At 35.9% G+C, this 18,478-nt stretch overlaps 1 protein-coding gene across 4 annotated transcripts in view; it reads right to left on the reverse strand.

Annotated features, from left to right (window-relative positions):
- Positions 1 to 18,478, reverse strand: part of Ankrd17 (ankyrin repeat domain 17) — a 144,197-nt gene that overhangs the window by 57,776 nt on the left and 67,943 nt on the right. The window contains exons 6-16 of one of the 4 annotated variants that reach the window (XM_085836844.1): positions 17,692 to 17,925; positions 15,076 to 15,170; positions 12,860 to 13,097; positions 11,145 to 11,336; positions 10,485 to 10,594; positions 9,162 to 9,249; positions 8,111 to 8,238; positions 7,745 to 7,888; positions 7,304 to 7,406; positions 5,117 to 5,869; positions 451 to 596 (exon numbers count right to left, since the gene is read on the reverse strand). In XM_085836844.1, coding sequence (XP_085692970.1) covers positions 451 to 596; positions 5,117 to 5,869; positions 7,304 to 7,406; positions 7,745 to 7,888; positions 8,111 to 8,238; positions 9,162 to 9,249; positions 10,485 to 10,594; positions 11,145 to 11,336; positions 12,860 to 13,097; positions 15,076 to 15,170; positions 17,692 to 17,925 — 2,231 coding nt within the window. Of the gene's footprint in view, positions 1 to 450; positions 600 to 5,116; positions 5,870 to 7,303; positions 7,407 to 7,744; positions 7,889 to 8,110; positions 8,239 to 9,161; positions 9,250 to 10,484; positions 10,595 to 11,144; positions 11,337 to 12,859; positions 13,098 to 15,075; positions 15,171 to 17,691; positions 17,926 to 18,478 lie in introns of all 4 variants that reach the window. The other 3 variants (XM_085836843.1, XM_085836846.1, XM_085836845.1) reach the window with 3 other exon arrangements.

Consider the following 18,478-nt stretch of genomic DNA (forward strand, 5'->3'; position numbering starts at 1 on the left):
TTGCTTTTATACTCCTTTTATATTCTAGTCTTTTAAAAACTAAAGTTTTAGCTGGGCAGTGGTGGCGCACATCTTTAATCCCAGCACTTGGGAGGCAGAGGCAGGTGGATTTCTGAGTTCGAGGCCAGCCTGGTCTACAGAGTTGAGTTCCAGGACAGCCAGGGCTACACAGAGAAACCCTGTCTCAAAAAAAAGAAAAGAAAAGAAAAACAAACAAACAATCCTAAAGTTTTAACTCAGCTAGAACATGGCACTCATGTAATACTAATTTATCCTTCTAAATGCAAAATTAGGTGTGAGCCACTATGCCTGTCTGGCTTGATAGGTTTAAAAGGTAGGTTTTAATTTTTAATTTTATCTAGAGTCTCTGACAACACAATCTTAGATGTGTAACATCACTAAAAGCAGTGTGATTCCAGGAAAACCATCTTTCCTAAATGCAGAGCTTACCTGTGCATCAATATCAATGGCAGGGTAGATAGGTAGCATGGCTGAAGGAGAGATGATGGGGCTTGGAGTTGGAGTCTGAGGCTGGGAAACAGAAGCAGCGATACTGTGGGTAGGAGTGTTTGACATTGCAGATGCTCTTCCACTGACTGCTGTTGAACAAAATAACTGCACTTAATAAGGAGGAAACACTGTTAGCAAGAGATATTTTAAAGTATTAAAGAGTGTTTGCAACAAAATGTCTCTAAAATGCTATTATAATATTAATAACTAATTCTCTGATGATTTTTGATTGGAGGAGAGCCCCAAATTAGAATGTATATTGATTAATACATTTCCCATAAAATCCACCTGAAAGACAAATTCTCTTTTAATGAAAGTAACCAAAAAAATATTCCAATCAAAATAATCCTGAAAACAAAAGCTTTATGTACTAAAATTACATAAGGAATAAATGATAGAATGAAAGGGGAAGGGTGGTTTTTTTTTTTTTTTTTTTTTTTTTAAAGTGCCAACTTCACACCTTATATTTTGGAGCAAATAAAAGCAAATAACTTTGAGGATCTTCCATTTTTGGGATGGAAGATCCTCAAAGTTAAACTACCCGAAACACAAAATATACTAACTACTACAGGGCAATAGTAACTTTGAAACCCTGGTGTGACAGTTTTCTCAACTATAAAAAGTTTGATTCTCACACAGATATAGATTTTCTTACATTAAGAATTATTCTGAGAGGAATAAAGTGTCTTACATTCAATCGGACAATCACACTGACAGAACAAAATTAAGATTAGGCTAGAAATAAATATATTTTACACAATCATCCTCCCAGTATGGACCCTGATGTTTCTATGTAGGAAATCTGGTATGATCTTATTTCACCCACTATATGATTCAAATAATGGCTAGTTAGGTCTGTACTTGAGGTGGAAAATGCTAAAGAAGCATAGGATAGACTGGAAGTTGGACTAAGGGATTTTATTCTCCAGATAACTCAATTCTGAAGTCAATGTGAGAACATCTTCTCTTCACCCACAGTAAGAATGCTGCTGCATTAGTATTAAGTTTGGACAGTAATCTCTGAATAGAGTGTAGATGTATGTTTCCCAAGTATTGTCAGCTACAGACAGAAAACAATTCAGCTGTTTCACAGCTGAATCTGAAACCAGGCAAAAAGAACTTATATTGCCACGAATAATACTGAAATTGATCTTCCAACAGTTATAAACATGACTATCCATTAAGAAATCTACTTTACACAAAATCCTTAGGTCAGGCACAAACATACACCGTACATTATAGTAACACACACTCTATGACTGTACATTTTTAGTCCACTTAAAGGTCAAAGAAAAACAAAGAACAAAAAACCAAACATAACACTTTAATCATTAAGGAAGCAGACCAAGAGAAAGGGGCATGTACTACTGATTATCTAACGACTCTGAAACTGTTCAGTATTGGCTTATTTATTATTTATTGTCACTCTTGCAATTCTGACCTAAATCTACCTCAAGATTGCTGGTATTACAGGCATAAGCCACCACACAGACTTAAGGATCAAATAATTTCATTGAAATTTTTTATCCTATATATGAATTTCAAAATCATATAAAATCTACAGCTCTTAAGAGAGATTACATTTTTCTTTTGGACAGGTTTTCAAAAAAAGAAATGGCTAAAAATGACCCTGAATGTCTCCACCTCCTCTGTACCAGGATTGTAAAACTGTTCCACTACAGCTGGTGTTACTGAGTCCTGGGGATCAAACCCAGGGTATATATGGATGCTATACAAGCTCTCTACCAACCGAGCTATATCCTTAGCCCTCACAAACTTTTCATTCTATGATCTTTAAATGGATCAAAAAATTAGCAAATTAATCCACATTCCAACTGGAATAATGTATTTTAAAGAACATTAAAAAACTACTTTTAATGTTTCAAATTAATTCTTTTCATCTCATCTGAAGTTTTGAAGAAAAAACCCCTCATTTCCTTTGGAGTACCTCTCAAACTGCTTTATCAAGAGTGAGTAAGTACGTGCTCACCATTCCACCATGTACTACTACATAGATAAAAAGAAAAAGTTTTACACATCTACAGAGCTAAAGGAATTCTAGTATTAAGTTGTTTTTTTTTCCCCATTTTTTTTCTTTACATTTTAAAATTCAAATTAGAGAACAAAAACCACATGCTTGAAAAGTTAAAAGCGGGATTGGAAAAGTATATAGACAAAACAAAAGCATGTTTTAGGGGAAGTTAAACAAGTACCCAGTTCTGCTTTGGTGAGTATGGGAAATAAGGCAGGTTAAAGACTTAGCCAGCTAAGTTCCGGGAAGAAAGGAGAGAGTCCTAGGAGAAACCTAAAAATTGAGACCTAAGGAATTAGGGGACAGTGCTGAGGGAAGAAGCTCAATTGAGGCTGCATTACACACGAAGCCCAACATAAGAGGTGAAAAGGATCCTTAGTCAACTCAAAGGACAAATATGATCAGAAGTTGTTCAAACAATCAGAATACAGAAAAGGGGTGTGTAAGAGTGCACACATGTATGTGCACAGCATGTGAATATGAATGAGATACTAGGTAGGAATGATCTGCAGGCAGACAGTAAGATTAATTCTGTTCTTTCTCTGCTAGGCACTTCTCTTTACCCACACAGAAGAGCATAATACAACAGTAACCTTTTTAGAAAATAGCAAATTTGTCATAACCCTAAAATCTAATTTTCATTCAAGTAAAAAAAAAAAAACAAAACGAAACCAAAAACAACTTTTATAAAGGAAAAATCTTGAACACACAGACAGAAATTTTGGGAATAAATGAATCAATAGAAAATGCTGCTTTACAAACATCTGATGACTATCAGAATTAAAAATTTTTACATCAGCCCATGTACATCAGGTAAACTCTGATAGCACATTAAAAACAAATTTCCAACAGTCATTGGTACAGAACGACCAAGTCTTCATTTCATCAATAAATAACACTTAACTCTAAAACCCTTTGGTAACCTGAGATAATAAGAAATTACAATCTAACTTAATGGACATAGTATTAATTTTAGATTTATGCTACTATGCACTGTCATTCAATGTCTTTAAAGTTTATTAGATATCTAATCATAACTAGTTAGAGATTATTAACAGGGCTTTAAGTTTTGGAAAATCTTATACTGATGAATATGAAGATTGTTACAATTCTTATTATAAGTCACTACTAGCAATCTTACTGGTGTAGTTTTACTCTTAAGATTAACAGGTTTTCTTTTTTTCTTTTTTTTTAAAATTTATTATAGTATCTAAGTACGCTGTAGCTGTCTTCAGACACACCAGAAGAGGGCGTCAGATTTCATTACGAATGGTTGTGAGCTATCATATGGATTTGAACTCAGGACCTCTGGAAGAGCAGTCAGTGCTCTTAAACACTGAGCCATCTCTCCAGCCTCTAACAGAGATTTTCATATTACATATTGCTAAGAAAATTAAAAATAAAAGGATTGGGAAACTATAACAGTTTTTGAAATGTATAACCTTCATTACTTGTTTTTCTCAGTTTCTTAATGTTATCTCAATCTAAACATCTAAACACTCCACAGCATATTTTCTTTCAAGAAAGGAACCTTACAATAATGACTCCATCATAATAAATGTTTCTCAGAGTTTTCAAAGTAGAAATACTAAACAACCCAAGTAAAAACAAATAAATGTTAAAAATGGGAAGATAGCAGAAGAAACATATCAAAATTCAACAACTATTTACTATTTATTCCTCCCTTCCTTATCAAGTTTTCTTCCTAAAGAAAAATTATTTCAATTAGCATGCTTATAACCTATAACCTTATGAAATCTTATTCTACTCTGTTAAACAATTTACAAAATTAGTCCAAAATAAGCAATATTAACACTCTTCTTAAATTGCAGTCCTTGTTAAAATAGAATAAAATCTTACTGGCTACACATTTAAAAACATGTCATTTACCATGGGGAAAATACCTTCCCATAATACAGTCAGAAACAGACTATACATTAACATTCACAGGGGATAAAAATTACTGACATACAGTAAAATCAGACTCTACTTGGTTGATACTTTATTTATGTTGTCAAAGTGTCTGTTTTGATTGTTGTTTGCTTGTCTTTAAATAGCCACCATGAAGCTTGGTACATTAGTATAAAAGTTTTGGGTTTTTGTTCAATCACAAGTAGACTTCCTAATATGCCCTACTACCTGTGTACCTCGATTTTTATCAATTTCCCTTTTATTGGTATGAATACAGAAGCAAAAATGCCAAAACCCAACCCATGTTCTGAACTTAAAGTGGAAAAACAAAACCAAAAGTAAAAACCAAGATTCAACCCACTACTGAAAAACAGATTCCCAGCCACGACAGATTCATTCATTTACAGTGTATAAGCTAATCTTTAATTTGACCTGTAGCCATCTGAGAACTATTTAATGTAGTTTTTCTAAAGACATAATGAGTCAAGAGTCCAAAAAATACTTCTCAAGTTGAGTATTGAGCAATTTTTTTGTTTTTTGTTTTTTTAAAAAAAAAGGGGGGGAAAAAAACGAAAAAAAGAAAAAGAAAAAAAAATGCTGGCACACTCTTACTCGCCTTAAGCAAATCATATTTGATACCTGCTCATAACAATATAAACCCACCTGCCATGATGTCATCCAGCGTGTCATTGAGGGTCTGAGCAGGGCTGGCTACCATTAACCCTTGTTGTGTTTCAGTGAGAATTCCTTGCCCCAGCCCTGCCAACTGTGCTTGGCCCAGTACTGGCTGTCCAACTATCACTCCTTGAAGTTCTGTAAGATTTGCGATGGACCCTGGAGGCAAGGGACCCGTTGCCAGAGGCAAAGCTTGAGGCATCGCCAGAGGCTGGATTGGTGCAAAACCCATCTGAGCAGCAGTCTGCTGGGGTTCATCTTTAAGCAAAACAGGATCCACTTGCTGTAACCGTGCATAGTCTCCCTCGGAAAGCTGCTCTCCAACCCCAACAGAAGTAAGTAGTCCCAGATGCTGGCAAGACTGCTGCTGCTGCTGCTGAAGCTGAATTCGTTGAGCTTTAACTTCTAGATACTGTTTTTTAAGCTGCTGCTGGGTTTTCAGTTGTAGCTCTCGCTCTACTTTCTGCAGTTCCTCCAGAATCTTTTGTTTCTTCTGAATCTGTTCCTCCCTCGTTTTGTTCAGCTCCTCGATCTTCTCCTTGGTGAGTTGGTCAGCATGAGCCAGCTCCAAGGACTGCAGCTGTGCATTTTTTTCTATGGCTTCTTTTATCCTCTGTTCCAGTTCTGTTAACTTTCCCTGAGCCTCTTCTACAATGCTCTCTGGAGACTGATTGGTGATGTAACCCTGTACATCCTGGCTGTTTGCTGGCAAATGGCTGTTGGACTTTTGTTTAGAAGCAGCTGTGTGAAAAAGAAACCCCCTCAGAAGTGCACGTGAATGGCATCCTCATTACAGAGTTACTGTTGGGAGGGTTAGTGCCAACAGTTATGCACCAAGCTATCATATCCATGAAGGTGAAATGTACTTTTAAGTAGTTAAACACAAGTCCACCTTCTCTATCATAAATATAGAATGTATGTATTTTATGTGCATAGAGTAACATCTGGAAGTAAAGTTCAGAATTTTATAAATACCACAAGGCTAAAATTAAGACACTAGAGGGATGTAAGCTGTGACACCTAAGTGGTGCAGTTTACGTCAAGTCTAAGGCTACGTGTAGTATTTCATATGGTCAGAATGTAAAAACTCATCATAAGATCAGAAAAATGATTTTCCACACTTAATAAACATCTGTGCCTTTTATAAACACACACACATACACACAGAGAGAACCCAAACCACTGAGATGTACCAAGAAATTAAAATCCAACTAAAATATATGTCTTCATTGGGACCTACTATCTATAAGACTAACAAAGGAAAGAGATAGAAACTCGCATATTCACACAGCTGCCTAGCCAATAGAGAACTGGGATTTAGTGTCCCTGGAAGAAAAGATACTAGACTACACCATCCTCTGTTACAGTCTGACAGCCAGGAAAACAGACTGGTCTGGCTAACAGGTTTAGAACCAACCGAAAAGAATGCCAAGACAATAGGCTGCTTGTAGTGACCGAAAAGAGCTGCTGGAAATACATAGCATACTTGTTGGTAAAAGAACACAGGTAGCCAAAACCAAGATGCAAAAAAATAAAAAAATAAAAATTAAAATTAAAAAAAAAAATCACAATTTCTTCATGTAAAACTTTTCAAAGGAAAAACTGACTTAAACTGGTAATTGGGGATATACTTAAGAACAGGCATGGTATGACATATACAAGTCAAAAAAAATGGACCTTGGTATTTTAAGATATAATGAATGTATTACATCTTACATATCTTTGAATATTAGGCTGAGGAAAAAGTATCTAAGATATAAATCTATGTTAAACCAGTTTTTACATTGAATTTTAATATTTGATCCAACTTCTTAGTCTTTATTGCCTCATGCCACTATAAAGAGTTAGGTTTAGTTAGTAGTCAGAATTCCATCAAAAAGAGCCAACTGAATCTCTTCTGAGTTTCTCTTAGCACCTATTTTCCCTCCCAGAAACTTGTTTTTTCTCATTGGTTTAAAACAAACAACAAACAAAAAGACATTAATGATACCAACTTAAGAAACTTCCTCGTTGGTGAAAATAATTTTTAAGGGCTAGTTTTTGTTTTCTTACTTTCACCTGAAAAACATTACTGATTCCAACTTAGTAACTGCATTGCTCTTGAAGAGTAAGGGCTGGTTATTCTTTTATTTTCACCTGAACATGTAGGAAACAATCTTTAGAAGTATAACTGACCTTTACTCCTAACGGGAAGAGTAGCAGCAACGTTGGCAGGTGGTTTGTCAGGCTCCTGAGGTGGGACAACCATGGGCAGTGCTTGAACTGGTACTCGAGGTGCCTAAGGAAAAAGGGTGATAGTCCCTCTTTAGTGTTCAGTCTATTCTCATACTAATAAACTGCAGAACTGTTAAGAATATGTAATATCCATTTCAGACATATTTACAAATTACTTTCCTTATTCTTTGATTTTTAAAAAGTGACTATGAATTGAACTGTTATTCCCGATCATAATTTAAAAAGGAAAACATAATTCTACCAATCCAAAAAAAAATTGTTCTACTAGATGTACATTCGCCTTGACATAATTATACAAATGACATTACAAAAAATAAAAGTTTAAATGAAAATTATTTAAATGCTAAAGGAAATGTGCGGTCCTTTAGTTTTGAATCTTACCCTATTTAAATCGTGGGATGGGGGAGTTAGCTGAGTGACGTCTGGTGGAGGGGCTGCAAGTAGATTATTGGGATAGTCTAAAAGATAGCAAACAACACTCGTATGGCCACCCTTTGCTGCTTCTATCAACATGGTTGAGCCATCCTAGAAGAATGAATATAGAAGTGAAATAAGCACACAAGAAAGCAGTTAGGTCTCAGATACACTTAACTTAAATAGCTAAGACACAACACTTCTTTTTGTATTAACATCAGGTAACTTAATACTCAGAATGTCATTACAGGTATGTATTTATATATGATCATTTTATGATGTTCAAGATGAAGAAGTATTCATGATGCTGCCTTAAGTACTTGAGTTACCTACTTTTAAACGGTGAGTAGGGTCTGCTCCATGAGCCAAAAGTAGTTCTACCACTGCCAAATGACCTCCTGCACAAGCCAGGGACAGTACAGTATGATCATTATTAGCTGTGGTTCGATTCACATTTGCTCCTAAAAAAAAAAACGGGGGCAGAGTAGGGGAGAACACATTAGTAGAATTACATGTATATGCGTGTGCCTAGGTGTGATTATGTGCCTCCCCCATGTGCTTCCAGGGGACATTGGTACCCACTGGAGCTATAGTTACAGGAAGTTGTGAGCTACTTCATGTGGGTGCTGGAAACTGAGCTACAAGTGCTCTTAACCACTGATGCGATCATTCAGCACCAATGGTAAGATGTTAGATTACTTAGTGTTTATGCTTGCAAGCAAATATATCGGGGTGTATATGTGGCACGGTATGCGTGTGGAAGCAGGACAGCTCATAGAAGTTGATTTTCTCTTTCTTGCTTGTGGGTTCCAAGCATCAAACTCAGGTCATCTGACTAAGCAGAAATACCTTTCCTTGCTGATATCCACTGACTTATTTTACAGTCTGAGGACTATGAGTTCGAGGCCAGCCTGGTCTACAAAGTGAGGACAGCCAGGGCTATACAGAGAAACTCTGTCTCGAAAAACCAAAAAAAAAAAAAAAAAAAAAAGACAAACACAGTATTCTATGGTCTAAATACATTAAAAAACTCACAAGGAATAAAAAGACCAAGCAATGCTTTTCTCTCATCTTTCTGTATTAAGAGGAAAGAGCAGGTAAGCTTTTTCCTCAGAGAGTTCAAGGGCTAGTCTATAGAGAGTGAGTTCAAGGACAGCAAAAGCTACATGTGCTTCCAAAACCCTTTCTCCAAAAAGAGGGGCTATTTGGTATTATAGTAGTTCACAACTATTATATATGATGAGAAGTTTATTACTAATGTGAAGAGCATCCTTCTCCATTGAGATGTAACAACCACAAGATGTTCTTTAGCCTTCCAATGTCAATCTGCCTGAGCATACATATAGGAAGATACTTCACACAGAATCCCTCTACATTAGCTTACCTTTGCTAATTAAGAACTGGACTGTGCAAACATGACCCGCTCTTGCAGCTTTCATTAAAGGAGTTCTTCCACCTTCTGACTCATGTTCCTGTTTTAAAACAAAAGCATAAAAACCAAACCAAACCACAGTTGATAACTAAAGCGAAAAGTCAACTACTCTTTTCATGCAAATGAAAAGGAAAAGTGGGCTTACTTTTGAGCATATCCCACATACATATATGCACACACATATATAAATATATCATGTAATGAGCAAACTAAAAAGAATATGCTTTCAATTAAAATAGATGTGTGCCATTGTAATAATTTGAAGACTAAAGTTGGTGATTACACACACCTGTAATCCTAGATTCCAGGAAGTAGATGGTCAAGCTACTTCCATATCTCAGGTATGCACTGGATATGAAACTCCTACTTTAGCTCAGATTATAATCTCCTCAAACACATATTACTTTTAAAAAGAGAGTCTCATGTAGTGAAGTCTAGTCTTAAACTCCCTATAGAATTGAGGTTCCATTTGAATTCCTAAGTGCTCCAGTGAGAATAGCTCTTCCTTTATACAAAGGAACTTGACAACTTCTAATCTCTAAGACTTCCTCTGACAATTTTTTTTTCCAATTATGCATCTCTTTTGTCACACCATTTCCAGGCCTCCCTTTCCAAACCCCATCTAGCCAGTAACTACATCAAATAACTAGCTACACCTTCTGACCTTTCTTACTTTCTGTGCATTCCCTATGACATTTCTTAATAACCAGCATTGAGTGATCTTACAATATATTTTACCTTTCTAAGTAATTTATGTATATAAATACTAATGCTTCTTTTTCAACATTTTATGATGCTTTTTATACAGGCAGTTTTTTCCCCAACCTACAAAAAAATGCTTATAAGTCACATGTGCCTTAAATAAACAACTAAGGAAAATTAATTTGTAGAAATATCTCTAGCAGAAAAAATGTCTGCATAAACAGGAATAAGATTAGTGAACTGATTAATACTACAAAAATAAGAACAAGAACAAAGACTAAAGAATGTGTAAAAACAAACAAAAACCAAAAAAACCTGACTGTGTAAATTTAAATAATAAGGAAAAAAGCTAACAAAGGTAGGAGAAATATGCCTTTGAATTGATTTCTTGGCTTTGTTTGATTAGGCAGGGTCTTACCATGTACTGCAGGGAAACCTTGAACTCAGGCAACCTTGGCTGCCCTTAAACTTTTATGCATCTTCCCGCTTTAGCCTCCGACTACATAGGAATGTGCTACAATGCCTTAACTCTTTTCTTATTTTACAGATGAAGATTTAAGGGACAAAGCTTACCAGATCTGCACCTGCCTGGAGTAAGACGTCTGCTACATCCGTATGGCCATTTTCACAGGCATATGTTAAAGCTGTGTCTCCTGTTGCTGTCGTTGCATGAACATTAGCTCCTGTAATAGTTACATATGATTACTTACAACCTTTTTAAAAATGAACATAAACCTATTCCTTCATGATAGTCCCCATCTCCTGAACCAGACAGTATATCCATATCCATGTTTAGAATGAGCACACTGACAGCCTCTTTAATAGAGGGTGTGAAGGAAATCTGCAAGAAATGGCTCAGCTGGTAACACCACTTGCTGCCAAAGCCTGACCATCCAAATTTGGTCCCCAAGCCTACATGAAGGAAAGAAAGCTAACTCCCACAAGGTGTGTCCTGTACCTCTTAACATATGCACAGTGAGTGGCATGTCTACCACAAACAAATTTTTTTTTGAAAAAAAAAAAAAGTTAAAAAAATACTTTAAAATTATACTTAAAAAGAGGTTAAAATTGCAAGTATTTCCTATGATAGGTAAATTATTCAGAACATACACGAAGCATATCCTAACTTTTCAAAATATATTTTATGTACCATAACAACCTAAACATATTTGGATGCTGTGATACTTATTTACATCATACAATATATTCCCAAATTAAAAACAAAAAGCATACCTGCAGCTAGTAAGTATTTCACTAACTCCAAGTGACCTTCTTGAGCAGCTTCCATCAAAGGAGTAGAACACCCTAGTTCTATATCAGCCCCAGCCTTAATCAGAAAGTCTGCCACTTCCAGAAAGCCTCCACAGCAAGCCAGGGTCAAGGCAGTTTCTTGAGTTTCTTCTGTCTGTGCATTGATATTTGCTCCTAAAATAAAGATTCTGCTTAAAGGAAGTTCATGCATTTAATCAGATACAAACAAAACATAACTGTTTTCTAATGAAATATATCTAATAGAATAGAGGGATCTCTTCCCTTCTCTTGGAAATAAAAAAATAAAAACAATGTACATTCACTGAGTCTGTGTTTGATAAATTCAGTTGTTATATCTGTTTTAAAAGGTACCAGTAATAACTAAAAGGAGTCATAACATTACCCAAATTCCCTCCCATTAAGAGGGTAGGTGATAAAGATACTTTACCAATTACAGTATCAATTGATACAATGTCAATCAGTTACAGTAGCTAACATTTATTAAGCCATTACTATTTCCTGGACAATATTCAAAGTACAGACTGTGAAGGTACATTTATATACATAATTTGAACTTAGAGGAGGGGCGTGTTGGAGAATGAACCCATGGCCTGCCATATTAGGCAAGTGTGAGCTGTTGGGGGGCAGGGGGAACAAGTCCTTGCTTGAGAACACTGAGTAAGTACTACACCCCTGAGCAACATATCCCTAAGGCCTTATGTTGGTTTTATTTTCAGCATCATTTTACATACAGCACAAGCTAATTCTCTTAATTGAATTACCATAGGCAACACCATTACCATCATTATGCTCACCACACCAGAGTTGATTTTAATTAGCACCATATGATAAGCACTGTTGTAGGAACTTCCTGAGCCACCCCCACAGAAACAAAACTGACTAAAGTAACAAAATTACCACACAGTGTAAATGACTCACTTTTAAAAAGAACCCACTTTTCAAAAATCTGTACCTTAGAGTTCTAGTCAAAAGAACCTATACATAAAAACAAAAAATGTGTCCCCTTATATTAAATGGATCAGATTTTACAAGGTAAAAAAAATACTATTGGATAAAAAATAAATCCAATAGGAAATTATCATCTAAATGTAAGATATTTAAACTATTAGACCACCTTTCTTTTTCTAGAAGATCCTGATGATCCTTATGAGAAACAGTTTCCGATGTAACTGTTGGTTTTCTGTGCTGTCTTGTTTTTCCTAGAGAGTGTCACCATGTAAGCCCTGGTTGGCCTCAGCCACCTATCACTGGGATTACAGTGTGTAATCCTCATCTGGCCTGCTGTACATTTCATGGCTTAAAACTTCACAGCAGTGTTTCCCATGCTCCTCCATCAGGCACTGGTTCTATCACACACTTACTTATGGGGAACTGTTCTACCTCTAAAGATTTCCCTCATTACATTAGGCTTCAAGAACTGTACCTCATATTACCTTAAGAAAATTGTCCATCTGAACTTGATTTTTGTTTGTTCTTTTATTTTCTCATAGCGCACAATATTGAAAGTTCTACATTGAAGAAAGTTCTACATCATTTGTTTAAACAGGGTATGTGAGTCATTTTACAGCAGACAAAGCAGAACTTTGGGAGCAACAGCTCAGTGCAGAAATTCAACTTGTGTTGAACAGACTTGTGTTCTATAGATTTGTTATTTAGTATTTGCTAGATGTGCTTACCTTGGCCAAGAAGTAATGCCACCATTTCTTCATGTCCTTCACGAGCTGCCTCCATCAAAGGAGTATAACCTTCATCATTGACCTCTTCCAGGCTAGCTCCTCTTTCAATAAGTAAGGCTGCAAGTTCCACATGTCCTCCACATGCAGCCAAAGTCAATGGTGACTCAAATGAATCAGCTGGCATGTTCACTTGAGCACCACTGTCCAGAAGCAACCTAGCTACTTCAACATGGCCATCCTATTTATAAGCAATTAAGAATGAAATTAAGTTAGCACCATAAAAAAAAAAACCCTTCAAATTTAAAAATTTCTCAATTACCATACACTAAAGTTTGTTGATGTTCGCTCACACAAGAATAATCTACATCTGACACTTCAGTAATTATATGCTGTGTTGCCAGTACACTTTTATTGTACAAGACTAAAAATTAGGAGCTTGGGGATTTAAAGCAAATTAGAGAAGAAGGATGCCTGTAATCAAGAAGTGCTTATCAGCCATCAAGTAAGCAATGGCAAGTACATGAATTAAGACAAATCTAAGGCCACAGAGAGCCTGCAGAGCACAGTGGACAATTAACTGATAAATAACAAAAAAAGTAACAAATAACAACAACAACAACAACAAAAAAAAACAAAGCTCAGATACAGAAAAGCAAATTTTTCATAACCTCTTAAGAGTGAGCAAACTTGATTAGGCAGGTAGAAAACAGCATCTCAAACATTGTAGAATACACCGTACAGTGTGTTAAATGAGCAAATGCTATATGCACATGAGGTTTTCTTCCGTGTTCATTATTTAAACACAAGTGAAAAGAAAAAGAAGGTAGCTTATTACTGGCAACTACATAAGAATTTCCTTTCCACTCTGCTTTCCTTTCAATAACTAGTTTCTTTTAATCCTTCATATACTTCCTCAAACCTTGCTCTAAGTCATATCCACCCTGGCCTAACTAAGACAAGACATATCTGACACCTCTAATGTCTTATTTCCAAGTAACATTACTATTTTAGCAGTTTTGAAATGCTTTCCATAAATTCAGAGCTTCAAGTTTTTAGCGAGACCTCCCAATGCCTGGCTTCGATTCATGCACCTTTTGATCACATCCATCAGCCCGAACTCCCACCCATTATTATTTATTGTGACTAATAACTGGGATTACAAGTCTGTCTGTCTGTCTATCTATCTATCTATCTATCTATCTATCTATCTATCTATCTATCTATCTATCTATCTATGCTTGCTACCTACCTATCTATATTATTTATTAAGACTGAGTATCAGAGATCCATGCCCAAATATTTGCATTTATTTGTGATTTTTTTTTTTAGTATATGTATTTACAGAAAAATTCCTCTGTCTAAATACCATGTATTTTTGTGGTATAAGGTAGTAACAGTGACTGAATTTCCTTATCAGAGAGATTACTGGAAACATCAATATTGTTGCTGTGTGTTGGTCGCTTATGATCCTAAGAACACCAGACAAGGAACTCAAAAGCTCCAAAGAAATTTATACATGCACAAAACAGAAATTCATTAAAGTAAATACAGGGCTGAAAATAAAAAAGCAATATATAATTCAAGTACTAAATAACAACTGTATAACATTTCTCATAAATCTTCCTATAGTTTTTTTAGATACATCTCTTTTGTAAAGAAAATATAAGATGCAAACATTTTTAAGAGTATTAACATAATTTAAATTTCAAAGACAAACTCTATATCAAAGATGTGTGCAAGCATGCATGCATGCATGTGTGTGTATGTGTGCATGTATATACACACACTTGCTTTTTTGGCCCTCTTTACATAGTTCTGGCTGTCCTGAAACGCACTATGGAGACGAGGCTGTCCTGAAACTGATATAGACCCACTGGTTTCTGACTTCTTACTGCTGGGATTGAAGGCAGAAATCTTGTCTGGCAGTTCTTTATAGTTTGACAGAATGTTGTGATGTAACCATGGTTGAGCTGGTACTCACTATATAGTCTAATCTTGCCTCAAAATAACAGCAATCTTCTTGTATCAACTTCCTAAATGCTTGAATTACATGTAATCACCAAGTACAGCTTAAAAATAATAGTTCAGCTGAGATTCTGCTCCACAATAAAGTAAGACAAAATAGAGCTTTTGCAAAACAAGAAAGGCTATTTACTTCCCAGTAGCTCTCCCATTCCCAATAGTACAAAAATCTATGTGCATTTTATCCATCTTACCATGCAAGCCTCCATTAAAGCAGTGTGCATTTCATCTGTCTTATGTTCTTGATCAGCGCCTGCTTCCAAAAGAAATCGCACCATCTCTAGATGTCCTAAATCAAAATTATGTTGGATTACTTACTTATTTTCAAAAACTATTCTTTTTTTTAAAATTTTTTATCTTTTTTTATTTTTTAGATTTATTTATTTTATTTTATGTGAGTACACTGTAGCTGTCTTCAGACACTCCAGAAGAGGGTGTCAGATCTCGTTACGGATGGTTGTGAGCCACTATGTGGTTGCTGGGATTTGAACTCAGGACCTTCAGAAGAGCAGTTGGTGCTCTTAACCACTGAGCCATCTTACCAGCCCTCAAAAACTATTCTTAAAATAAAAGTAATATATCATTTTTGGTGCGGATAAACAAAGATGCCACATCCCAACATCTCAAATGATCTTTCTGTAACAAATTCCCTACCACACTTTACGTATTTTTAGATTTCTGCCATTTTCAATTATGTGCCTGCTCTCTGATTGCAGTGCCCATAGAGAGCAGCAGAAGCTATCACATCTCCTGCAGTTGGGAGTTGTGAGCTGCCAGGCAGGTGCGTCCACACTGAAATCGGTCCTCTGTAACAACAGCCATCACTCTAGTTGCAGAGCCATCTCTTCGGCTCCTGTGCTATATTTTATGTATTTGTCAAGAGAAGTAGCCTGGGATGAAAATCATTGAAGCTATTACCTTATGAGACCAAGTGCTTAAAATTACAACTAACAAACTGTTCAGGGGACTCTTATTTGTAATTTGTAAACCCCGTTTATGAAAATGTTGTTAAAACATCATTGAATTATATGCATTCTTTTATTACTAATATATATGATAGAAATGCACACTTTCAAAGAAACTGCAAAAAGTGACTAAAAAGTAGACCAATTATATATATATAAATAGTACTTTGGATACTATGTAAGAGAGTAATATAAAATGAGTTATAATCAATTTATAATCAACTAGAATTAGACCAGAAAGGAAAAAATAAAACAGCCCTAGACACACTAAAACAAGACAGTAAGCACACTATCTAATACCTGGTGATTAGGCTGACTATCTCATCAATATATCAATACTCAAGTCTGTCTGTGTCTATTATCTTTCCTATCTTGTCAAACTCTCAAGTAATACCAATAGAAACAAAAGAAACTAACAGAGTTCACTGATCCCTGTCAGTATTCCAGGTGCATTCCACTAGCTTAATTTTCTAACTAGCTTCAAATTAAAGTTTGCACTCAACCTTAGGTGCTCTCTAGAAAGTAGAGTAGGCTACAAAAGAAAGGTAAGAGACAAGAGTTGTCACAAAGTGTTCTAGCCAGCTGGGAATAAGTAATGCAATGGAACCAGTACTGGGTTCAAAAGTGTTTGTATAAAGTTATCCAATCAACGTTCCCAAATTTTAACTCCTTTAAAGAAGAGCAGCCCTTGTGCCTAGGAGAGGAAAGTAAGTGACTTCAATTGTGCTGGCCACATGAAAATCTGCTAACATCACACACTCATAATTAAACAATGCAAATCTTAGCTATTTACACATCTCAGTATACAATAGGCTGAGTATGTGATCAGCATGAAAGGGTCCTCAGTGACAAGCTTACAGACCTGAAGGGTCCTTACATTTTTTATCTGCACTTGCAAAACCTTTGTCTTAATACTTCAGATAAAGACGAAATGGTGTTTTATGACCTAAATGTGCCATGGGATAGATACAGGCACAAAGTTGCATGGCTCATTTTTAAGTTCTTTAAAGAAAAAAAAGGGGGCTGGAGAGATGGCTCAGTGGTTAGGAGCACTGACTGCTCCTCCCAAGATCCTGAGTTGAAATCCCAGCAACCTCATGGTGGTTTACAACCATCTGTAATGAGATCTGATGCCCTCTTCTGCTGTGTCTGAAGACAGCTAGAGTGTACTTAGATATAATAATAAATCTTAAAAAAAAAAAAATGGAAAAAAGAAACACTCATTTTATAGTCACATATTTGTTATACCAGTAGAGTATGAAAACTGTGACTCTTTGGCTCTTTTAAGAAATCTCTAGGCCAGGCGTGGTGGTGCACGCCTTTAATCCTAGCACTTAGGAGGCAGAGGCAGGCGGATTTCTGAGTTCAAGGCCAGCCTGGTCTACAAAGTGAATTACAGGACAGCCAGGTCTGCACAGAGAAACCCTGTCTTGAAAAATCAGGAAAAAAAAAAAAAAAAAAAAAAAAAAGGAAATCTCTAATGTTGATTTCTTGTAGGTGGACATATTTGGCCCACCTAAGAATCTATATTCCGTACTAGTAATATTTTCACATTGGTTGATATTTAATTACCATGTACCTCTTGCAAAAGGTAAAATGTTTCCAAAATGGAAAACCATCAAAAAGTGTAATCACTTAAAATCATCAGCTTACTGATAAAAGAGTTGGATTGTCACTTTCATTGACAAAATTACAATGCTGAGACGATACAATATTAAATATAAGTTATAAAACACTTTAAAAAACTTACTCATGTCTAATAACACTATATACTACATTTTCCTGTTAATTTAGAAACCGATTTTGATTTCATTATTTCATTTCACAAAAAGATTTATATGATACCTTTATAACAAGCTAATGTAAGGGCACTCTCTTTAAATTCATTGGAATGCGTATTGATGCCAGCTCCATTTTCTAGCAGCAATCTGGCTACTTCCACATGACCAGCACTTCCAGCTTCCATAAGAGGTGTATGACCATTCTCATTATGGTCCTCAATACTAGCACCGGATTCCAAGAGCACCTTTACAACATCTACGTAGCCTCCAGCACAAGCATAGGTAAGAGCTGTGTTGCCTGTTTAGGTAAGAAAACAATGAAAAGATGTTAATATCACTCACAGACACACAAACACAAGCATGTATGTGCACCTTGACCCAGTAAGATGCTTCTGCATGTAAATGGACATACCACCAAGTTGGATGGCCCGAGTTTGATCCTGGGGACCCACATGGAGGAGGAGGAGGAAAGACCTAATCCTGGATGTTGTCCTTTGATTTCCCAACATGCACCATGGCACACACATGCATGCACACACATAAATAAAAATAAATGTAAAGCTTTTTTACATGAAACAAATTTATATTACAAAAGCTAATGTGGAAAACTGTATCCATAATAAATGCTAAATAGATACATATAATTTCATTACTTGGCTGTACTTTCTTTTTCTGAAATCAACTTCCTATCCTCCCTTTCTATTTAAACACAGTATCAAGCTGTGCCTGGTGGGATGGGTTTTGATCCCAACTATCAGAAGGCTAAAACAAAAGGATGGAAAATCTAAGGCCAGTCCTAGTCACACTCTGACTCTAAGAGAGCCTAGAAAGCTTGGTTAGTGCCTGGCTTA

This window comes from Mus caroli, unplaced genomic scaffold, assembly GCF_978045245.1.
Source record: "Mus caroli unplaced genomic scaffold, Mus_caroli_1 scaffold_4, whole genome shotgun sequence".
In the NCBI taxonomy this organism is placed as follows: domain Eukaryota; kingdom Metazoa; phylum Chordata; class Mammalia; order Rodentia; family Muridae; genus Mus; species Mus caroli.